Here is a 25,732-nt window from a genome sequence, read left to right as displayed (position 1 = left end):
TCCAGATCAGCACTGCGGACGATATGGGCTGTGCTGTATTTTGGTACAACTGTCTTTTATTTCTCCAAAGATAAAACATATGGTATATATTTGCAAGTATACATGTGCTGTTGCTGGTTTGATGGTCAACTTATTATTAGACTCTGTCCATTCTAATTAATGTTTGAGTGAGTGGCAGAAATATTTAGAGTATTACAAGTATTGAAAGAAGGATTAAAAACAAATTAAACCCTCTCAATACAGAGGGGAAAGATCCCTTTATTAACACAATCATATAAACTGCAGAAGTCACAGACCAGAAAGTAAGTGCTTCCTTCTAACTGAAGTAACATTGATGATATACCAGAAGACTGGCCTAATCATTGCATTTATTGGCTCATTTCCATTGTAATCTAAATATGACCAAAAATCTATGTTTAAATAAGCTGAACACCTGAAATTACTGTACATACTTAGATAATGAAGATGCATAGTATACAGCTGAAACTCATTAATAACTTCTTAATGGTGCACTGGATTACAGTTTCAACAGTATTTTTCTTGCTCACTAGATGTGAAAACAATTATTAGCAGAGACACAGAAAATTATTATGCTCCATACTACAGAGGTATTCCCATTAATATTCTCCTAAGGGAAGCTGAGCCCCAAAAAGTTGTGCACTGGATAGTGGAGTCATTACTCCACTGTTAAATGTCTAGATACAATGAATATGTACAAAGAGTGTAATAAAAAACTCCAAACTTTTTCAGCATTACATTTTAATTGAATGTGAGGATGTTGACAATTTGGTATCTTCAGCAAAAACATGTATTTTCATAAGTAGCATGTTCTTGTGAAATATATAGAGGCAGTAAGAAGCCTTTATTCACTTCTGATTGGTTCCACAGGGCTAAGTCATGTATTGCTCCAATATAATCTATACATGAATAATTTTTCAAAGTATTTTGGTTCCCACTGATGTCCTTTTGCATTAATTTTCTCCCTTCAGAACAGGCAACAGTTCACCATTTTCTTTTAGCTCCTGTAAAGAAATATACATAATTATTTTTTTAATATATTTTGTGATTACAAGATTTCAATAGGGATGGTTCACAGATAAGAAAATAATTCACTGGCTATTAAAGGGATGAACTAGATGACCCACTAAAGGTCCCTCTCAAACAAAACTATTTAACATTCATAATGTTGTATTTAAATTCTATTTTATGTCCATTTAGTAAAAGAAGAAACTTTTGGAGGGAGAGACGCTCCTCTTCCCTCCTCCCCCAGAAGAATGTCATGTTAATACTTTACAAAGTAAATTATTTCCCCTTGTAGATACAAATTTCAGATATATTTTGTAGGTACACACAAAATTTTACAACATTTAAAGTGCCTCCCGCAAAATGAGTGACATCCATTGATAGAATTTGTTCCTACCACACATTAAAACAAACAAGACAGTGAGAAATTCAGAAGTTATAAATGAGGAATATTTACTTGCATCATCTTGATGGTTTAATTCAAACTATATAGCTTTTAACTTATTATACAGATAGAATTCTTTCCCTGGAGATGTAGGAAAATAATACATATTCCACAATATGTTATATTAAAACCATTTCCTGATATTCTCTATCTCAATTTTATTTCATATTATGCTACATTATGGAATGTATTTTAAAATATTGACAACATTCATCTACCCATACAAATTAGTCAGTGTGAACTGAACACAGTCTAACAATGCAAATAGAAAAATTGTATTTAAATCGCAGCAAGGAAAGTATTTTGCAGCATCTCTGCAATGCCCAGGACTATACTTACTGATCACTGAAATAACCCATACACTTGTTAAATAAATAAAATTAAAGTAATCTATATAATTTAAGTAATACCAGTATTTTTAGAACTAAATGAGATTTATTGATTGTATCTTCCCAGGAGTTACAATGTCTGAGGAATTGGCTATAAACCATTCAGACAAGAATAGGCTCAGGAGTATTTGGGGTTTAGAACACTGTGCCTGCTCTGTTACAAAAATCAAAAACCACAGTAACAGATGCAGATCTATTTTTGTTGCTTCAGGGTCTGTTCAAACAACTACAATAAACCTTACTTTTTTCCAGGAATGAGACTGTTTGCTAGGAAAAAATGTCTCACCCACCTTATTTGAGAAAAGCAATGTCAAAAGTAAAACTAAGAAGCAAGAAAAACCTGTAAAAATGCACCCACGGGGTAAAAATGGTCTTTACAGTAAAGGTAACTGACTGCTGTCAACAAAATACATTTCACTGCTACATCTTGGAGTATAGGAACACTAGAGATTTAAAGCTCCTTTCAACCATATGTTGAGATAATGGAAGTCACAGTAAAAGCAACCAAGTCATTCGATTTCAAAATCTCAGGCCGCTACACAGGAATTTCTGTATATTACAGTCAGAAAACATTTTTACAGTTCTCAACAAATGGTCAATTTACATGTCAAACAAAATTCTCCCAGTCTTACCTTAACAATATCTAACCCTCCAACAAGTTCACCTTTTACATATAACTGAGGATACGTTGGCCAGTTTGAATAGGTTTTTAGTCCTTGCCGCACCTAAGAAAAATAATCTTAAATGTAAACTTCAGTTTTAGTAAAAGTACCAAGGAAATACACAAAGTGGGAGAGACTTAATTACCTCTTCATCCTCCAATATGTCAAACGTCTCATAATCAACACTAGAAAGAAAAAAAAAAGAGTGATCTACTATGGACTTTTGCAATGGAAGACCCACAAAAATTCAAAACATAAATGTTTACAAAGCTAGCTTCCAAATCATCCAGGATATAATTAACACATATGAAGAAACAAAGAGGGAAAAAAAAGGCAGCTACTTAAGCACCAAAAAGTAATGTAAAAGATGTCTAGATTCATGGAAAACTCTTCATAATGCAGACGACACCATATTGTGCTAAAAATGGAGCTGTATACCTTCGACTCTTATTGTGCAAAATGTGTTCAAAATAATTTTGTTCACTAAATAGCTTAAAAAACACTCTTCAAGTTTTTATTGAGCGATCAAACAGCTGCAGCTATTTCATTTCTTCATATATTACTTGCACAAAGACACCAAATATATCATGCCAGTGTAAATCTCAGTTCCGGCTGACTCAGCTAAGAGTTCTGGTATGTAATTCCTAGTATTCCCAGTACTGGCATTCTTTAGTAACTGGAAAGCACGTGGATCCCTGTAGGTGCACTAGGGCCAGTGACAGTGATTTGAGTAACTACTACTCAGTTCTAAGTTGTACATTGATATACACAGCTCTGCTCTATGGCTGTTATCTCAAGAGCTCCTTCTGAGGTCTAGTAAGCAAGGCAACTGCTTAACCTCTAACTAGCAGTACAAAACACCATGGGTTTGTTCAGAGGAAGACAATGTTAATCTCTCACTACAGAAAGAATTGCTTTGAAGAGAAAAACTGGGTCTAGATAAGATGAGAGGCTCCAAGATTAAGGAAAGAGATCAAGAGGGACCTCTAAGACGAGTTACTTATCAGAGAAGGGCGTTTTTTTTTCTTTACAGTCAACAATCACAGCAAAAACGAGAAATTCACTGTTGCAATAACCTCCCAGCACACAGGGTTAAATCAGAGCAAGACAATCACTATGAAGCAGTCATTTTTCACAAGTATTTAAGCAGCATAACATCGGACACACCACATTTCAACTTGGTATCCAAGCAAACGCAGTAGGGATTTACACTATTGGTTTCTACATAGGGATAGTTTAAAACACTTTCAAACAAAGAGGAGGATGCTTTTGTAAAGGCTGGCACGAATATCTTCCAAACACTATCTATTTACAAACTGCAGTTTTTGAAAGAGAACTGGCTTCCTAAAGTAAATAAAGCTTACATACCCAGTACTATTTATGATTTCTATAATTTGCTTGCTGAAGCCACATTTTGCCATCTAAAATGCAGAAAAACACACGTTAAAACATATTTTTTTGCTAAATTTAGTCATTTAAATCCTCAAAATTCCAGCTCCTCAAATTACACTACAGCTAACATCAATTTTTGGTAATAACATCCTTACTAGATGAGCATTACTGCTAATCCCTTTTTCATTCTTCCTTACACTTCACTCTGAGCTTTAAACACTACTGAACATTTCTTTCTTTATATACTTTGCTAAAGTAAAAGAAAGTATTAAGGGTGGTAATTCCTATTACTTCAGTTGTGGTGAAGTGATATAAGGTGAATCTGTTTTCCAAGTTTGGCAATACTATCTTGAAAACTAATTAGGCTTCATTATTTTCTGAACATTCAAAAAGCCAAAGCAATAGGAAGGTTGAATACAAATGCCTAATATAAATTTGTAAAAAAGATGTGATTTATTTGGAACATACTCCACCCTTTACTTACCATTTTGGAGAGAGTATCTTATGGTCAACTGATAAATTGTGTGCATGTACAGCAACTTCTACTTTCAATTATTAATTTCAATTATCTACTGTGAACTCTTTCCATACTGGCAGTATAGTGACATTGAATGTCTAGAAAATGGTGGGCACTGTATATTTAATCCAGACTACCCTTTCTTCTTGGGGATTTAACTCTGCTGGTAACTCGGGCAAAACCAAAACGCATATTAAACAATTTTCCCAAACTCTGCTTTCTTCAGGCAAGACACCAGCCTTCTAAACAGATGCACTTCTAGTGCCTTTAAAAACTAAGCACAACTAGCAAGTCACCACCGCTTCAGCGAGGCAGCGTAACCCACAAGGTTCCAGCGCTTATGAAATGGCTTCGGAAAACAGCCTATGCTACTCTCACAAGCATCTCTTGTTGATGTACAGAGAGGGCTCAGGGAACGAATGAGAAAATGAAATGGAAAGAAATCACATGAATGAGCTCAGTTTCCTGCCTCTGTATCCCTTCTAAAAAACACTGCATAAACACCTCTCCAAATCTGGCCACTAAATACAGTTATTGCTTAGGGTACATCACTCCAATGAAAAGTTTAAGGTGAGGCGGGTGCTGTTCAGGTAACTTTGACAGAAAGAACTGCACTGCCTTGCTGTTCAAAAGGGAAAAATTTATCCCCTGGTTACCTTGTATGGGCATGCAACACAAATAAATAGGATGACCTTTTAGTTTACAGTCATTTGCCATTATTTTAATCCTAATTGTAGGCAGTCATCTGTCTTAGGCCACTAGCTTTATTTCAGTGCACAAGATAGATAACTGATGAATTAAAAGCCACCAGGTGTTGACCACTCCATGCACGTGAGAAGAAGAGTGGATCATTTACTGCATGTGACATTATACGTTAGCCTTGAAAACATCTATTGGCTTTTTTTAAATGAAATTGTGCAAGCATAATAAAGTCAGAGAAATTAAAAAGTATAGGACACTCAATCCAACTAGGTCAGCAGAGGGGAAAAAACATGGAATTAACATGTTGGGTAATAGTCAAAGTGTACACCTCCAGTATGGTAGACTTTGGGAGCAAATGTTCAGAACATCAGAAGAAAATTCATTAACCAAGACCAAAAGGACATGGACTGTTGCTATCAGTATTTCAGCAATATATTTCAATCAGGTAAAATATGGACTGTTCTTCTATGACTTACAGAAGCACCAAATAAAAACACAAACAACTTCCCAGAGCTACCAATTTTCATTAACAAAGGAAAAGAAGGTAACTGTCACTAAGTGTTGCAGAACTACAGTTCTACTTCTATTCAAACAATTGTTTAAACCTTACCTGTTTATTTCCCTTCATAAAAAGCATCACAGGAGCTTTGTTTATCAAGGTTTTAAGCCTACAGGAGGCAGGAAAAAGGAAAACAGAGAACAGCTCAATTATTATCCTGTGCTTTTGTTCAACAGGAAAACAAATGCAAAAAGTGGAAAGACAACTTACCAAATGAATTTAAAGCAGTACTATAACCAACTGTATTCATTTATATTGTTCAACTTCATTCACTACAGTTATAAACAATCCTGTTACTTTTAGAGCAAAAATTTACTTTTCTAGATTGACCTGTAAGTATCAAGAAGCAATAGATTTAAGGAAAAACATTCTTTCAGGGTATTTTTAATACAATATCTATACTCAGTCACATATCACTACAAAACACATCATTTTCCACATACTGAATATAATACTTAACGTTTCTTATTCTCCATATGAGACAAAGCATTTTGTAGAGTAATAGCTATAGCTGCTATCCATCAGTCATAAGATCACGAAGGACAAGGTGCTACTGAAATTCAGGAATAGATCCACTTTGCCCCATCACGCCCTGTCTTCTTCTGGCCTATCCTTGGTCCACCCACATAACAACTCAGACACTTCTTTTCTTTCCCTCTGCTTATAGAAAAGGTTTGCTGGGACAACTGACGGAAAAAGTTAGCAAAGCCTCCTGTCCAACAGTTTCCTGCTAAAGGCAGTTTATCCTTTATGAAGTGCATGGCAGGTGGTCATTTTCTGTAAAAGGTCACTTTGCACTACTCGCACAATGCAAAATGATTCTAAACTGGAGAATCCAGGCTCTTTGCAAAATAAAACTAAATGATGTTTTGTTGGTGACCTACAGCCTGTGCATGTGTAAACCTAAAAACAAAGACAATTTTTCCAACCAAGTTGGCTCTAGGGGAAAAAGCAACGGTAAACTAACAATTACACCAAAGGTGAGCCACAGGAGACCAGCTCCCCAGCTGCCAGAAAATGTTTGGTGAAATCAAGCTTATTTGCAGAGTTCATTTTCCAGGAGATTTTCAATTAAGCAGACACAGTTCATTGATGGGAAGAGATCAAACATGGAGTAAAGGAACAGAATTTAGCATTAAATAGGTTGCACTACTGATATTCCTTCATTTTATTAAGTCTTAACATGTTCAAACAGCTAGCCCACAGATTTTGTTTATTTTTTAAATGAGTGACTATCCTGATAGAGTGAATATAGTTAGAAAGAGAGCTAGTTGCCCAGAAACTACATACAAGGGTAAGTACAAAGAAAAACTAATTGGTGCTGTAGAAAAACACTTCCCAGTTGTCACTAGAAAACAGAAGACAGACCTCAACAAAATGCTGTGCATTAACCTGAGAAACCAACACATCTGCTAAGAGATGAATAACAAACTATGCAACAAGGAGCAGCCCGTGACTTGCCCTGTGAATTTTCTACATCAAAATTTGAGAACATTTCACACACCTGTTCAGGAGATGCTGCTGCTTCTTTAGGGAGACATCTAGCTATACCTACAACTTTATTCTATGAAACACATTAGGTAATGTGAAATGTCCTCCACTTACCTTCTCTTCCCCAAAAGACTAAGCAAAACAAAAAACTACGTATAAACTCAATGAATTTATATGCTTTGCAAGTTTGCTAAAAGGAGGAGAGGCCAAGGGACACTTTCTAAAATAAGTTTTAAAAAGGACACACTGAGACAATCCCATCTTTACATATAATTTAAGCTCAGTTAAGCTGCAGAAGGTAGTAAGTGATTGCTTTTTGTGGTCTCAGTGAAATAATTTACTAATTACCCTACCAGGGTAACAACTGGCCCTTCAAGAGTAACAACATGTGAACTTCAAAGATAGAACAAATTAAAAGGCATCACACACCTGTGAAAGTAAGTCTGGTTCATTACTGCATAAAGACAGCTTGCTTTAAGTTATTTCTCAGCTGTGCTTCATCAAGGCAAGAAGACCAGAACCAGTCACCTCCAGAGCTCTGCAAGACTTTTACTCTCACCATCCTCAGACGGCAAGTGGGAAATCTATGCTAACATATTTGCCTTCAAGGCACAGGCCTACTTCTTGTAAATCAGCTTTCTTTTGCATGTCTCAATGGCACTATTCACACAAAAGCTAAAGAAAAATGCCGCCGTATACTAGCAACTTCCCTAACAATGATTTGTCGCATATCTGGAGCTTGTCTGCCTGAGGTATGGCAGAATTTCAAACAGCAGCGTATCTTCAAATGGGCAGGTTAAAGGAGGACAAATTGGCTTCTAGATATTACATCTGACTCAGGAGGCAACACTTCCTATTGACGCAGCATGCATTCGTACTGTCAAAGTGAAAGAAAACAGGAACTGAAGGACATGGGTAGTCAAGAAAAATGGGGAGAGAAGCCTAGATACTTTGTCTACACCAATGTCATAGTTATGAAGGTAAGTGTGTGTCAAATAAAGCCAACAAAAGCTACTAGTGTGTCTAGAAGAGGGTTTTCTGAGCTACCTTTAAAAATAAGTTCTTAAAAAAAGAATCAAGAAATCTATATATTCCTGTTATAATTTAAAATTAACAAACTACAAGTATAATAAGCAAAGCTTGTTAGAACAGTATAGCCTAATACTTTACATAAAAGTGATGTTACTCTATAGAAAACAGAACATATTAAACTACTTGAAATAAGGAGTGCAGGAGTTCTGTAGTTAAAGAAAGTCTTGGTTTACTTCTGATAAAGTCAAAGAAAAGGAATTTATATAGCAGATTGCCATATACAAATGAATAGGGAAGAAACCTCAAAAATGAACCCCCTTAAAATAAAGACATAAAATGTCATACTTGTCCTCCAACTTGCATGCCTTCGGACAGACTGTGTCCAGTTCTCCAGAAGCCTCAAGTTCCTACAGAGATTACAGGGAGGAAAAAAAAAAAAAACAGATATGAAAAAGAAAAACTGCTTCTGATAACTAGCAAGATTAAGAAATTTCTCAGTTTCTAACCTTGACAATATCCAGTCCACCTATAAGCTCTCCAGCTACATATAACTGTGGATAAGTTGGCCAATTAGAATATGTTTTCAGTCCCTGACGAACTTCTTCATCAGAAAAAATATCAAAACTGCTAAATGAAATACCATGTTTGTTCAGTATCTCCACCATTTGTTTGCTGAAACCTGCAAAAGTAAAAAGAGGAATTACATATAATTTTAAACCAAGTGTTCCCATGTCTGTATTAAACTTTATTCATTAAAAAAATGCAAACCTTTCAGGCCATAACTTCTCACCAACAGCTCTAGTGTATTATTCCTTGTTGTGCTAATATCCCCAAATATTATAGAGAGGTAAAAAATAAACATGGTTAATTACTGGGCATATAAAACCTAAGTAACTGAACAGTTCAGTAAGTCTAGAGCTTCTCTACATAGAGCGGTACTCAGTAAGTAACCTTCATGTACTTCCCTGTTGATGCAAAATACGGTTAAGGCAAAATTAAATGCATTCCCTTATTCCTTCTCTTGCCAGCTCTTCCTCACTCATAGAGAGGAAAAGCTCCTCAATGACCCTAACCGTATCTTCAGTAGCCGCCTTTCACTTCCTCTAGTTACTTGCGCATCATTTTCTCTGTCTGTCATTTCTTCCTCCAGCTAATAATAACCTTCTTCCACACCAAAAGTGGATGAAGTTAACACAAAACAGGAACTATGACTCAAACCCACCAGCATGTCACTGACTTGACTTATTTAACTTAGAAACTTGGCTTTTTTTTTTTTCTACCTCTGCTTCAAGAGCATCTCCTTTCTACTTCACAGCAAAAGACAGATACCTTTTTTCTTTTTTTTTTAAGGTTTATATTCATGAGTAAATAATACAATTTTACTACCCTTAGGACACTTACGTACACTTATGACACTTTACTTTCCTTTTGTGACCCCTTTTCATTATGTCCTACTCTGACAATAATTTCTTGTCAGGACAGTAAGTGAAAGAATGTAAACATCCCAATTTTATAAATTTATTATGTAGCCAACCTTGGAAAAGAGTTTTTCTCTCCTGTAACTAAGAAACTCTTCTAAAAAAAGCCAAACACACATAGGCTGTATCCTTCATGCCAATATGGCCATTCTTTATGGGGTAACCTGAAAAGCAGTATTAGACTTTGACAACCAAAGCCACCTTCCTCCACTTCGCAGCTTCCACGGAGAGCATCACAAGCGCTCCTCTGGAGAGGACAGAGCTCACTGGATGCTCCAGAGTAGACTGCAGAGAGTTACTCCATAAAGGAAACGGATGTGAAGGTCTGCTGTACTTCACAACACAAGGAAGCCAAGGAGCTGATCTTTAGGACTGATGGTCAGATTTTGATTTGCAATTCCTCTGTTCCCCCACAGCTTATGCACCCTGCTATGAAAACAATGCTGATCAGGAGAGCTGCTAAATACATAGCAACACACAAAGATTCGGAAGTTTTGCTTCATTTCTAACATTCGGTCTTTACCCGGAAATATTTTAACACCTGCCACTGCTACTTTCATGCACATCGTTTCTGAGGAAATAAAGGCCTCCTAGACAACACTATTACATGATTTGCAAAAGTGATCCATGACAATTTGCCCACAAATCAATGTGATAATAATGTACATTTTACATCTTTGCCAACTCATTCTGTTTTAGAATCACATAACCTTGCAATCCTTCCAATTTCCTAAAAGAATTCCAACAAATGCTGTGCAGACAAATAAAAACCTCTATATAAATATATATAAAAAAAATGCTTAAAGGCTTTAATAAAGAAATGAAAAAAGAATTTTGAAATGAGGAAAAAGAATCAGTGCCATACAAGAATAACCTTTGATTTCAGCTTGCAAAACTACCTATTAGTTTTTGAAATATGGATTTTTACTACAGCTTTCTGCAGTTTTCATGATCTGCAATTTATTGAGATATGAAGTAGTAGTATTTATATGTATGGCATCTAAGTTGCTTTTCTTTCTACAACTGAAGTGTTAAGTTCATGTACAGCCTCAAGTAAAACACAGATTCTGAAATTTTTCATACATCTGGGAGTTCATTAGTAAACAGCTAAAGGCTGATTGCTGATGGTTATTCCATTGCCAATATATTAACTCATTTCTACTGTAAGAGACTGGGGGGAAAAAAAAGCTTTATTTTAGCTGTAGGCAATTACATGCAAACTAGAAAGATTGATTGGCTGTGTTTCATTTTGAAGGGATACGGTAGCAGTCTGGAAGTGTTATGCTTAGGGATAAAGTGCCAGAACAGCTTTACTCTCATAACAAAAGATTTAGGTTGAATTTCTGAAGAAATACCATACATGCATTACAAAGAATAATTAAACTGTGAACAAAATGTTTTAAGCGGTTATCTAGACAACCACAAATGTCACTCTGGATTCTACACTGATAATGACAGACTACCTATATTACTGTATCGATGACGCAAATAAACAAATACGATTAGAGTCCAAAAGAATCTGCTGAAATAATACAACATGCATAGCAACCAGATACAATAGCCAGCAAACACAGCCAAGACGACAAACCTTAATTTACACTACACTGAATCAGCTTTCCCAATGAAGAAATTATAAACTACAAGAAGATCTCATAATACGCTGCTGGAGAGGGTTCCACACTATTTGCCAACTGCATTCAACACACCAAATCTATTATTTGAATCAAAATAGATACAATTCACCAATACGTTCACCTTTAGAGAGGCATGTCTCCTTTTACTTAATTACATTTTTAATACTCCTACTACTGTTATAACATTTTGTCAAAGATAATATGGATTTGTTAAATGTTAAGCCTTGAAAAAAGAGTTTGTCTATTCTAGGAATTTCAACAGATCCAACTTACTAATGTCTCCCAACTACTGCCAGAAACTATCAAAGCAGTCTAAGCAGGCACAGTATTTAACTGCAAAATAAAGAGCTGTAAGTTCAGATGATTTAGTGTGTGGCATCACATTTGCATACTTCCAATTTTAATACTTAAGTCTATTTAGGTAAGCACCTCCTGCATACTTTTCATAGGGTACCAGGGATCAAATATAAAAACTGTAAGCTTGAAGAAATACCTATTTTATCATAATATTAACACACATGCAAATGAACCTGTTATGCTCTTAATTCACTTTCCATGCTGAGTTTTAATGAAGTATCCTTATCCTTGAAGCCTTAATGTCTTTTTTTTAATTTTTTCCTTTTTTTTTTTATAGCCTCAAGTCCCTCCCATCAAAAACTAAATACATTAAAAACTGTAAGGGGTTTTTCTTTAGAGAACTTTAAAATCTGCCTAGAGTTCTGCTCAATACACTTTAGCAGACCAGCTCTCTACTGGATACCTACAGAAATCCAGAGGAGAAATGGCGTGCACGTGCCATCAACTGATCCCTTTGAAGCTAGATGCCGACTGGAGCGTAACGGAGAAGCTGGGCACACAGCAGGTCAGAGCACATGTTATCGCTGCCTGCACAACCCTCGCTCTCGCAACGGGCAGAGGAAGAACCGTGCTCTACCTGCACAGGGCTCTGCGCCTACCGCTTCCCAGGCGCCGCCAAACCCACAACACGCACCAGGCTACCCGCTAATGTAGCAGGAAGGGCTACGCTAGCATCCAGCATAGTTCAACTTACCCCACCTATATCTGAATTAGCAGCTGCGGACACCCCAAACAGAGGCTTAGGAATATTAGGAGATGGTGAAGTGCATCAGAGCTGTGCTCTGCTACATACAGTTACTATACAACATATCAGCGGCTGCACTTCACAAGTCTACTTCAGAATAAGCCAAAATTTCCATTCCTATGATATCTAAATTCCTGTGACCATATGTAACTTCTGTGCACCTGTAATTATGTTGTTAAATTATGCTCCTACACATAAACAAAACTTCATCAGCTCATCATCTTGAATAAAAGAAATTCTGTGATCATATTAATATACCAATGTCCAAAGGCACTTCAACAAAGTTCTTTGACAAAATTTTACTTCCTAGTCTCAAACTCCTTCAATGCCAGAGGAGTCAGAAAACTACTGAAAGCTTTAAGTTTAGGGTTTGAGTTTTTAAATGCACAAAGGAGGAAATTTTTTTCCTGCACTTAAAATAGGAAGAGCTATTTTGATGAGGGGACTGGGGGAAGGATGTAGAGGAAAGGAAGTCAAAGTTAAAAGAAACAGTTGCAGCATAGTTTAGTTCTCTAAGTTATCTCTAAATTCTCTAAGTTAGTTTGCTAACTCACATTTAGTTATATGCCACTAGATATAAGAGACAATGCATTCAGACTGTGAAATGATAAGAGGGGAAGAAACACTTTAGTCCACTACACTCCATCCCTGTTCTGTTTCTCTAGTGCACACCATTTAACACTTTAAAAAAAGACTTAGACACAGCAAGCACCGTATGTTAGAATGAAAACTACCATTTAACCTCATGCTCAGCTTTCATAACAGCCTAAAAATATTTTTCAGACAAAAAACAAAAAAATGAAGAATGACAGAAATACAAAGTAATTAAATGTATAATGTACTGGTTGGAACAGACGAATCATTAAAACTGTCCCAGCTCCTCATTACTTCTTGGAAATAAGCAAATGCATATGTGCAAACTGTCAGACTTCCAAGCTAACATACAACCGCACAATGAACATGAAGGAGTTTTGAAATCTGGGGTTATTTCTGAAACTACTTCTACAGAAAAGATACTGAGAACCTACTAATGCACTGAAATGAAACAGCAGCCTTGAATCTAGGAAGGGAAAAAATAAGGGGAAAAAATAAGGTGTGCAAATACCAAACAGAATGAGGAGACTCAGTATATATAGGACATTGCACTTCCCCTCATATTTCTGTAATCTTTCCACAGCTACAACAGGAGAAAATCATAGAATGGCATGCAAGTATTTTAAAAGAAGCTGAGAGAATGTTTAGCTACTGGGGGCAGAGTCAATAAAGTAGTTGCACACAAGCCATAAGCAAGTACTTCATCAGCCTGAAGTAATCTGGGTTGTGCTGCAAGACTCCCCTCATTCTGCCAGGGCAGGATTATTCTCTGCAGCCCATGGTCCAGCATTTTGTTTGACATGCTTTAACCACTACTTCTCTTTCAAACATTGTTTCACGAGTTTCATATATAAGCCATCCTTCTAAAAATAGGGCACCATGTACTATACTAAACTCCCTCCAATTAACACTGCTTGACAGACACAGACTTTCTTCCTTTCCTGACGAAGACAAGCTGTATTAGTTCAAAGCTTTTCTTTGTAATTCAACGCCACTAGGGCCAACTGGCAGCTTCATTGCTGTCACTGCTCTTGTCAGCTCCCTCATTTGTCAAGAATTGGGACTGATCCAAAGTCACCTGAAGTTAATGTGGAGATTCGTATTTACTCCATGCACCTCATCCTCAATTTCAATAACTGTAACTACAGCTAGGCCTCCTGTAATATAAATGGCTCTCCTGCGATACGATGTCTACACAGATACAATGCAAACCAGCAGTGGCTATTTTGTAAACCACATATCACAAACCGGCATTCTCACTCCATCAAATCAATGTATTCCTCATTATTATCCTTTCCGTCCCTCATTTTAATAGCACATGGTAATACCACGATCTGCATCTTGCAGGGTTAAAATAGACAGACGGATCATGTAAAATCAGTTTCTTTTAGGTCCTTCTACACTACTTCCTTCATTATTATTATTATTTACATGGTTCTTCTCAATTTAGTTTCTTTTGGGAACTTCCTGAATATGTATCAACACAAAACAAAAGGCAGCTAACAAAGGCATGTCTAAACTTGGAACTTGTTGCCTGAATTTAATACTTAATACTGTTACAAGCTTTTTCATGGCTAGAATATAGGCAGTGCAAGCACACTACAAGGATATTTGGCAATTAAGTGAGTATCACATCACTAAACCCACACACCATATCAACATTTCAAACACCACACTTGCGAACTTCTGTCAGAGACATAAGGCACCGTTCTGCCTCTGGGCTGCACATGCTGAGCCCTTTCCAGACAGAGGGTCAAACAGAATAATGCTGCGAATCCTCATTTCATTCTCAGCAAAACGTTTTGAACACATTAAGTTCACGTGTATCCCTGCCAGATACAAAAACATTTATGACCCTATACAGGAATCTTTCAAGTGAGTGTATTTTAATGCAATTCATGCACAGACAGACCAGAAAAAAAAAGACTTGGACTTTCACTATTTGTTCTTAAACACAAACAACTGAAGTTTTCCATAACAATTTAACTTCATGAGCAGTAAATCTCTCTGTATTGGTTCTGTAAGTAAGGAGCAAGACCTGTAAGGAGCTAGTTATTTCTAAATCTTTTCCGATTCTCCTGTTACGCTTTACAATCCTTCATCTTTTTGGCCCCAAGATGTGGCTAGTACGATTTGCCTCATAGGATACATGTTCACTTAGCAAAGGAATCCCGTCTTAGTCATCTCAGCGTGTCGGCTACAGTGGGGAAGGAACTGTGAAAGTTGCAACATTTGATTTCTAGACCAATTTGGGGAGAAAAAGGAGGCAGAAGTCAAAGCAACATTTTTTCATTGTTTTCACACACACAAGTTTAGAATTCTAGAATCCTATCTTAAGCCCCTATCCCCAGAATAAAATCTTTCCAGTCTTCCCATTTCTAGTGAAGCTCTCAAGATAAATGATGAAGAATGGCAGGTTTTCCACATCGCATTTTGCTCCTTTTTTTCAGGATGGAATATGGTCATTTGGGAATAAGTGTACATGAAAACACCAACAAAGCAACTAGCAGCTAAATGTTCACTTCTGTAAGGTATCAGTAGGAAAAGACTTGTGGGTAAGAAGCAGACTAGCAATAGAAGACATACTTCAAACAAGCTGTTATCCTGAGACGCGTCCCCAAAAGGCAGGCCGGGACTGCGCTCAAAGCAGGCAGCGTGCGAAGCGTTGTGTTGTTAACTGCCAAAACGATGCCCCCAGCCCTGCCCCGGAACAAGAGGGAGCCACAGCCAAGCCCTGCCAAGAGTTCTGCACAGCCAAGCCATCGCCAACCCACATCAAAGCAGCATCCTTCCACTCGCCTCCTGCAGATCACCACAGCCCACCCTGCAAGATCAGTTCTGCAAAGCAATTTCCCTAGCCTGCATGGGCAGAAGGATGGCAGCTTCATAGTACTACAATTTTATTTTTAAACATTTGTTTATGTACTTTCCCAATACAGATCAATACTTCAAGTCAGCTGGGAGCCAATCACTTTAAACCGTGAGCAAGGATTAGAGGAGTCAAGCTGAAGAAAAGGCATTTCTTCTGTAGTGGCAACACAAGGTACTGGTCTTCCAATTTTACTAGTTAGGGTAGTTTTACTTTGTTTTTCCAAATGGCAACAGTAATCCAGGATGTTAGTCAATTCTGTTATTCCTTGAATTGAATAGTTCTCTTCAAACTATTTTACATTGTTAACATGTACTTCAATGCATAAAATGGCAGGATTAAACATTGAGCTAGCTCAGAAAAAAGCATCCTAGTTCAAGGACAGCATTATACATATTCTTTGGAAAGCCCCTGACCTCTGTGACCCTATCTCCAAAATTTAAATAGGGGAACAGCAATTCTCTAACTACATATAAGCAACATGAAAATACTTTTGTATCCTTTTGTTTCTAGGTATGCAAGACACTGTTGCAATGCACGTCCCCAAAACCGAATGAATCTGGCAACCAGCCCAAAGCAAGGACTGCCACACTGAACAGGAACTTCAGGAAATTCTTACCGCAGCGAGGCTCTTTCGGAGACCCTTTCATAAACAACATGCAAGGGGCAGCATTGATGAGTTTCTTTAGACGCACAGCAAGATCTTCTTTTGCAATGTCATTAGAGCCAGCAGAAATGGAACTGCCAGATGCATGGCGCTGGACCTTTTTGGTCAGCTCTGGGGCATGCGCACCGTCTAATCTGTCAACTTTCTGAGAATTCTAAGGAAGCCAAAATACAGGCTCATGTTAACAAATGAAATTCAGTATTTGTACTCTAATTTAAAAAAAAGTAAAATTACCATATAAAATATAGATTTTCAGATGCAAAGTGAATTAGTGCATTGATCATTTAGCCAATCTTTAGTTCCAGCAGAGACTCTAGACTTACACCATCCTGTGGGCTAGCTCCTGTTAATGCTAGTGAAATTTGTTTTTAATGAATTAAAATATTTTGCTTTTTTTAATCACAGACAAACATGCCTGCATACTTGTCATTTCTACCAAAAGAATATTTACCTGGTTTTTTTTGCTGTGTTGTAGAACTATAGCTAGACTAGAAAACACCACTGAAAAAACTTTTGACCCAATACAAGGTATGATAGCTAACATAAAAACCTTATAGGAATCCCAATGCAATTAAGGAAGTTCCAAAATATTATGATTAGGTATAAAAACAATTTCTGTCTACTTTTTTTTAGGATCTGCTATCCAGACTTAAGCCAGATGCATAAATGTTTCTTCACTGTGAAAGTTCTTAACTGTGAAAGTTCTTAACAAGTTTCTGCTGTTCCAGTAATAGAAGTACACGCTAAGAGCCCACATGGAATTCATTTCTTTTACATCCATTTTCTCTTACCTTAAAGAATAAGAATGTTGGAACAGAACTAATTCCATATTTTTCAGACACTTCAGGCACAGCTTCAGCTTCCAGCTTAGAAAAAGAAAACAGAAAAGATGGTTTCATTTTCATAATCTTCCTTAAAGTTTGACCATGCACGTCAATCCTGCCTAGAATGTTCTTCTAGGCATTTTATACATTTAAAAAGGATTTTGATGCAGAAGTTTGTGACACATTTGCATTTAAATGAGACTCACTGGGTTGGCGTGTCATCCACCGAGCCTACACAGTGTCAAAACAGGTTCAGAGGTTTTTATTTTGTTGCACATTTCAAAAGATGCCTGGAGGCTGCGAATAAAATTTTTGGTGCACTAGTGACCTAGTAAATTTTCAATCATATGCAGCTACTACTATATTGAAATCCATAAATCATTGACCCCAGTTATGTCATGATTACAGTGCTTATTTTCTGCCCACAGCAATTCTTGCTGTTTGCTCTATTGACTAATTTCAAGGGGCAGTACATCATGACTGACATTTGCAGCCTTCTGCAAATTATGAAGCAAAAAGGAGTGTTTCTTCAATAAACTATTGATGCCTAGTAAATTTTATTTTTAACTCCTGAAAGACTACTGAGTATTGAGTGGAAAGCTTGTTCAGATTATTCGTTCTGAGTTTATTCAGCCTTAAAATGCTTACCTTGAAATTCTACAATGTAATAATTTACCATGAAAATAGATCTTTTAATTTAATCAAATTTGTGATTTTCTATGCACGGTCTAGAAACTTATTTTAGTGACAGAGCACAAGGCTTTTTAAGTTGCTAGCTCTGTAACAACAGCAGTTAGCAGCAAAATAAAGTGGCTATAACGGACATAAATATTTTTTCAGACCCTAAAACACAGGAACCTGTGATCCAGTGTACAGAAGAAAAAGATTTTCAAATTCTTATTCCACAAACCATACAATGACAGTTCATCGACAAGCACCCGCAGAGCTACTTAACAGTTTGCTCCTGCTCTCACCTGTTCATCCCTACTAACCTATTTTAGAAAACACAATCTGTGATTGTTCTATTAACTGAGATACAGTGAGTCTCTGAATGTTCCAGTATTATAACATTATGTTTTGATTTGTTCCAACCATTAAGGCTCTTAATGAACTCACTGAACACAGAAGCAACCCAGCCATCAATTCAAAACTTGAAGTCCAAGCTTCATCTCTATTCCCATAAATCAGTGCTCCACCAGGATCAACTCAGAAACTTTCTACTACAGACAATTCCAATTATCTACTTGCTTTCAAGTTGCAAATGATTGAACAAATTATACTAAATATATTAATTTTCTAGTAGAGTTTTCTATCTACCTGGATACTTATGTTCCACTCTGGTGAGGTTCATGCATACAGAACAGATTTCATTTCGTATTTCAATAACTTGCTGTTATTGGTACATCTTTCCAGAATATTCTGCTTCTAACCATTTTTTGATAAAAACATTTTCATTTTAACCAAGTAAGGATCTTGGAATTAAGACATGCAACAACTAAATGCAACAAGTGAAATGTGAAATTGTATTCAGAAAGACTCCTTCAGATTTATTAACAATTTTTTGAAGTTCATTCCATGCTAATTAGTTCTGTTCTAGAATCGACCTGTTTTGGCCTTGCGAGGTGCTACACTGCTCTTGGTTAGTCATCTGTAACTGTCCGATAAGTTACCAGGTTCTTGCCAGTAAAAAATCTGGCTATTCTGGAACACAGACCAAAGTTCTGTGCACTGAGTACTTTCAAAATTAAAGATATTCCCGGTGGGGAGCAAAAAATATACCATATCAAGAGAATTTACCCCCAAGTCTCTCGGTAGTTTGTTTTCTCTAAATGAGTATGCCATTATCTTAGCTTTGCAATGTTTGACCACTGAATACAGAACCTTGCTATTAAAAAGTAAATAAATTACTGCTGAATAATAAAGAAGCAACTGAGAGGTTTCAAACTTGCTTTGGCCTGCTAAAAGTCACAGCAACTCTATACAAACAAATATCAAATATCTCAAATTTTCAAAATGTTGAACATTAGTCTTTGGATGCACTAATTAAAATGGTTTTGTAAATTAATACAATTGAAATAGGTCCATCCTTCCATTTTAGAGAAAAAAATACCAACTGTGAGAGGAATCGTTAAAAACAAATCACAAAACCTAAAGGCTGTAAGAAATCAAATTAAAACACACACACAGCTGGTTGTTCCATTACTCCCTGCCCTCATAATCACAGAAGTGTCTCATTAACAAGGGAAAGTTGTGTTAAAATGAACAGCATGTTGATGAAGTGCATTCATTTTTCCCTCCACACTAGTTCTCTTACTAGGATGTGATGATGATCTCACAAAAATATAGCATCTCATTTGTGCTTATACCATCCAGCATTATACCACTTTCATCCTCGAGTGACAACATTGCACAGACTTTAAATTTATCTACTTTTAAACTCCATAAAGATTACTGCTCTTTAATAACGGACAGAAATGAATCCCAAGATCTATTTGACTAACCAGTAACATCATGAAAACAAATGAAATCTCTAACAAACTTGAAAAAGAACAGTGCTGCCATTTTAATCTCAAATCCCTGGATGAAAATCAGGCTTTAACAATATGGCTAACTACAGTACTGAAGCACTGAGTCATTGCAAGAACAGGGAAATTTAAAAGCCTACTTGTTAGATGAAAATGAATGAAAGAAATGCTAATGAAAGAAATGCCTTCACTGTATCTTACTAGACCAACTCTTTTTTTTTTTTTTTTAACAGCAATGTAAAAATTAAGACATTATTTAAGTTTGAGATATCAAGCTTGCAAAGATGAATCTAGAACTCGATCTAACAGATTTTTTGATGCATCTCTTGCATACGTTCAACTCACATCTTCAAACAAAGTCAAAAAGGAACTTCAAACACAACTTTATTCATATTTTGTAATAACAGCTTTCCAATGTCTGTCTGTCTGTCTTTCCTTTGTATAAAATAGGATTTACTGTCTGGTAACAAAGACTTACCTTCACAAATGTAACCTGCACATGTTCCTTTGCTAGTGCCGCCATAACCTCATTCATTTGAGCACACTGAGGAGCCCATGGTGCCCAAAAATGGACAACTACAAGAGACCTATTACAAAAAAAAGTATAGCGTGTTTATTTTTTTAAAGTATCATGCAGTTTGATATGCCATGCAAAAAAAAAAAAAAAACAAAAAGAAAGCCTTCCTGAGAAGAAAGATAATCAAGTGAAACCAGTACCATTATCTATGGCTCACAGAGAGAAATTACTTATAAAAAAAGTAAAAATTGAGGACATCTAGTACTTTTTTCAGGAAATATCTCAATACACAAACAAAGAAATATGCCACCCTGTATTCTGGTAGTAAGAGACCACATTATATGAATGGCAAGCAGGAAAAGAACAAGCAGATATATTAAAGATCAAGTCATGCACTTCATGGCTGCAGATTTTGAGGCATCCACAGGCCAAGCACACAGACCATTCTCAGGGGTCCTGCATTTCTTCCAGGAAGGTCTTCTGTTTCCAGAAGCTCTGGGTACTCCACAGCTCAGTAGCATCATGCCAAAGGCTGCACCACTGCTTTTCTCCACTCAATGCCACTCTTATTTCTTTACTATCTATCCAGGAAATAAGGTAGTAATTTTTCAAGCAACTGGGACTTGCCTAAAAATAGAGTATTCTTATACAGGAACATAAGCTTTTGCTTTTATTAGCTTCAATTTCTTATTCCTTTTCCAGCATCAGTAAAATTTCCTTGAATGTTTAGTATTAATCAGACACAGTATTTAAATATAAGAAGTCACACATGTGAACAAAAATCCCAAACTGGGCACCATGACGTATTTCTCGTGAGCTTAACCAAACAGGCATTGATGACAACAGTGACAAGACATTTGCATTTAATCTTCAATTCTGTTTTCTAGGTTTGCTGAAGTTAAAAGCACTAGATAATAGAGGATAAAGAATAAAAGACATATAATGTACTGTTTTTAATCTACTTCGAAAGAGGTACAGCTATCAAAGCAACCATACCCTAGAAGTCATTTAGTGTCTTTTATTAGAGCGTAAATAATAGAAGCTCACTATAAATTTTAACAGTCTTGTGGGCAGCACAATATTCATGCTGGAAGAGAAGCTGTGTTACCTGACCACATACTCTGAATACAACACCAAACTCAATTCAGACACAGAACTGTAAAATTCATATGCTTTATTTTCCAAAGCAATTCTAGACAACTTCAGTAGAAGTAGAACAGGGTAGTCTTTTTGCCATAACGTGATCAGTCAGCACGTGGTTCTGCTTTGAAAGCTGGTTAGAACTGGCATAGTTTACAGGCTAGTAAAAACTGAAATTATGGAACTGCAAGACAGTTCCATTTTTCTTCAAGGGCCAGCCTTGCAAATTCAGACCTGAATTTAGGAACAGTAACACATCTTCTCCAGGGCACATCTTCTCTGTATAGAATCTTCCAACACTTTTGTACAATCACTCAGCAATAACAACGATCTTGAGACAAATGATCTCCCTTGAATTACAATAGAATAGCCGTATACTTCTTTGGACTAATTTCACTGCACACAATTGACACTAACATTTAAACTCCAGTAAAGGCTCATTTTCAGTGATTTATTCTTTACTTATAAATGGCATATGCGAATATGAACTCCTTGAGAAACATGAGATCATGTCACTTCTTGGAGTAACTCCAAAACTGCATTTCAGCATGTAAACTTTTCTACCAATGCTCCTCTTGGAATCTGTCTACAAAGCAAATGAAAAGGCAGATTATAGCACAGGCAGTTCAAGCAGAAGCTTTATCTTTCCTTCCAGCTGACAGTCTTCCAAACATTACTACCATTGCCAGCTCAGGCTGCCACATTTTTATTAAGACTTTTGAGCCAATGGGGCAAACGCTGCATACCATGCTGCAACCAATTTTGGGGGGTTTATCTTATTTAGATACATCTTTTGTAAGGTAAAGACAGGCAAGACAAAAGAAAACTACAAATTTCTTCCCTTTCCATCCATAAATAGAACACAAAAAGTTAATTTACAGGCCAAAAGCCGCAACATAGTGAGGTGATCGTAATTAAGTAGGTTGGGAGGCAAAGGGAGTCACTTATATGTATGAAAATACCCAGTCACAATAGATAGAGGATTAAAAAAAAAAAAAAACACAGCAGTAATTTGGTATTTCAGAACCCAGACCAAGCGCTAATGCAGAGAATAATCAAGAATTTTGCTCCAGGGTTGTTTTTTCTGCACTTGCCCATCACAACCTTCATTTGATGTTCCACTTTTAAGACCTGCTCCAATATTGTTCTTTATGTATGTACTGGTTACCCTACACTGTTAAGGGTTCAGGAGACCTGTTATAAACACACCAAGGAGGATCAAAAGTAACTTCACAAAAATAAAGTTCTATGATGTTACTGTAGTCAGCACAAAACAGACTATTTTATTTTGATCTATTATAGCTTTTACAACTAATTATAGAGAATAAAGTTAATTTACTTGTAAAGCTGTCATTGCAGCCATATAATGCAATGCCTGCTTCACATTTAAAAATTATTTGTGCATCTGTTAAATTTCAAGTAGGACAAAAGAATACTTCCACTGGCTTAAAAAATACATATATAACTGAATGTAGGAAAAGTATGACTTTTTGCCTGCCACCAAGAAGTATTTCACAGGTGCTCAGTTTAATTTAGTATGCATAGGGGGGCACATCTGATCACATGAAAGTCACCTGATGACAAGCACAGAAGTAATAATCACATTTTTCTTTCATCCTCATTTCATCAGAACCTATTATTTCCTTACCAACATACAGTTGTAATGCACTTTAATCTAAAATACAAGTTTCATGAAGATAAAAATAATTTGCACTAAGGGTTGTTTTTGCCAAATTCATTCACAGAACAAGTCTAACTAGTTTTGCAATTACATTGCTCCCTCAGTTTCTGACCATTTTAAATTAAGCTTGAAACAATGACAAGAGTAATTCAAAAATAAGGAAAAAAATTAAAAGTCAACAAAATAAAGTGTATAAGTGATTCTAAACAAAGTATTTCTTACATTCAACCAAGCTATTTCTATAAATTCTACTATTAGATAGTGGTTATGAGAAAGAGAACAGTAATGAAAGTGTTATAATAAGCCCCAAAATTTCTCATCCTATGTCATTTCACATTTCAATTTTTGGTGGAAGAGCTTTGGGCCCAAACATAAGATTCGCTTCTTTCATCTCTAATAACTTTTATTAAACTTGACTGGAAGCAGAAGAGTACATCATGCATTCTCTATGGATAAACGAAAAGCCCAGTCGTCTTTGTTTATAAAAAAAAAAAAAGAGAGAGAGAAAGATTTGTTTGAGATGGAGTCACAAAGCATATCCTTAAAATGAAGAGCCTATTTACCGCAGAACTAACATAGCAAGACATTTTCTGAATGAGAAAATCCAGAAAATGGTTTTTCCATAGGTCAACCCCCTTTTAAGCCAAGATGCAAGTATTTTGTAAATATTTATATGCTACCATTGACAGGTAACTCAATTTTATACACTGATCTTTCTAAAACATAGTCTAGGTAAAAGAACAGACTACAGAGTGGTAATGGAAGTGGTTCAGTAATTTTGAAAACATTGGCTCTGTTCATCTTATGCGCCTAAGAAATCTAGACATGTTCTGGAAAAATGTAAACCTTAAAATTTAAACTTATTCCATAACACAAAGCTTACTAATAAAACAGATGTAAGATAAGATCTCTGGTTTCAGAAAGATAATCTAAGAAATTAAGTTGCAAGATAAAATGGTGGTAGTTGTATCTCAAAGGTGATAATTCTATTAGTTTGGAAAAGCAGGAAGTTTATCCAAACAGCAAACCTAGTTGTAAAACAGAATTAGGCCTGTCCTTAAAAATTCAACATATCTTCTGCCTTAAGCTTTAACTTTCAAAAAAGAAATATTTCCTTCAATAAATTTTCTCGTTTCTCACTTCATTATTTAAAGCAATGTTTAAAACTACTTTTTGACATCATTAATTTTCAAAATCACTTTGATAATCTAAATACAGAAGGTACCTTAAACAAACCAACGTCTATTTTTTTAATTTCTAAATTTTAAAATTCACCATCAAGAGATGATGAGACCATAAGAAAAACTTTAATTTGGGGGTTTTGTGCATTTGAGTGCAGGTTTGTTGGCTTTTTTGAGTGTCTTAGCAGTAACAAAAAACAAAGCCCAATATTTTTGACTGAAGCAGAAAAGAATCATCAGTACTATCAATCCGTGTTAAGATCAAAAGTAGTGTAACATAATCAAAACCATTAAAGAGAAAACTGAACCATGTTTTTGAGGACAGAGGAAAAGAGAGATTTGGTGGGGGTTTTGTCGAAAATAACTTCAAAACACTGTACTTGTTCCTGAAGCCTTTCTCACTATGTATTTCCCCCTTGGATATCCCCACACAACAACTCGGCTGAAGCATAATTCCTGTAAGGAAGAGTGGACGTCATGCAGCAAATCTCAAAGAATCTCAATGCAGAAATACGAGTGCCTTCTTCCCATCGTCAAGACCTTTCAATATTTCTAACGCTGTTTGTGGAAAAGTGACGCTAGCAGCTTCATTGTTCTTTTTAAACCCATAATTTCATCAGTTTTCTCTCCTTCTCCATTTAGAGGTCGCTTTGTGATTCAGCAGCCAAGCACGGCACTGTTTTTAACACAGCATCACGCTTTAACGTGCTTTACAAGAGCTATTTAGCCTGCACTCAGCTCGCGGATTAGAAGATATAACAAGACAGCTGCTACACCTTCGATTCAACGGGACAAACGAGCAAAGCGCAGGCCCGAATCCGCCCTCCTTCAGGCAGGCGCTTGCGCATCTGCCTTTAATTAAGATGCTGGTTACCGTGAGCGTTGCCTAGGAGAAATAAGAATATATGTAGGGATTTCCCCCCCCCCCCCGCGGCAGGATTAATGCTCCAGACGTCTGGAGGGGGAGCCGCCACCGCGGGCCGAGGCGGAATCTGCGCTCCGTGCGAGGAAACACCGGGGGGGGGACCCGCGGCCCAACCGCCGCTCACCTCAGGGAGCCGCGGCCCAACCGCCCCTCTCACCTCAGGGCGCCGCGGCCCAACCGCCACCAACCGTCACCCACCTCCACGCCTCTCCACGCCTCTCCGCGCCCCTCGCTTCCCCCCACAGCGGCCGTGGGGCGGTGCGGGCCCCCCCCTACCTGTCCTGCTGCTGCAGCAGCTCCTGGAACTGCTGGGCCGAGCCCGCCGCCACCACCGCCGCCGCCATGGCCGCGCGCAGGGAGCCGGGGGAAGGGGCGGGGGGGCG

The 25,732-nt window shown here is 36.9% G+C and overlaps 1 protein-coding gene across 1 annotated transcript; it reads right to left on the bottom strand.

The window, feature by feature from the left end:
* Positions 1-742: 742 nt before the first annotated feature.
* GLRX3 (glutaredoxin 3) lies at positions 743-25,732 on the bottom strand. Its single transcript, XM_067300389.1, has 11 exons — positions 25,626-25,732; positions 20,384-20,492; positions 17,348-17,422; positions 16,509-16,710; positions 8,719-8,891; positions 8,558-8,619; positions 5,741-5,798; positions 3,888-3,940; positions 2,665-2,704; positions 2,490-2,582; positions 743-1,022 (listed from the first exon to the last, which is right to left on the bottom strand). Exons 1-11 carry the CDS (start codon positions 25,691-25,693, stop codon positions 972-974), a joined length of 984 nt encoding a protein of 327 aa, XP_067156490.1. The 5' UTR covers positions 25,694-25,732; the 3' UTR covers positions 743-971.

Source organism: Apteryx mantelli, chromosome 7 (genome assembly GCF_036417845.1).
Source record: "Apteryx mantelli isolate bAptMan1 chromosome 7, bAptMan1.hap1, whole genome shotgun sequence".
NCBI classification, from domain to species: Eukaryota; Metazoa; Chordata; class Aves; order Apterygiformes; family Apterygidae; genus Apteryx; species Apteryx mantelli.
The sequence above is the reverse complement of the archived record's forward strand: the minus strand, read 5'-3'. Positions and strand labels throughout refer to the sequence as shown.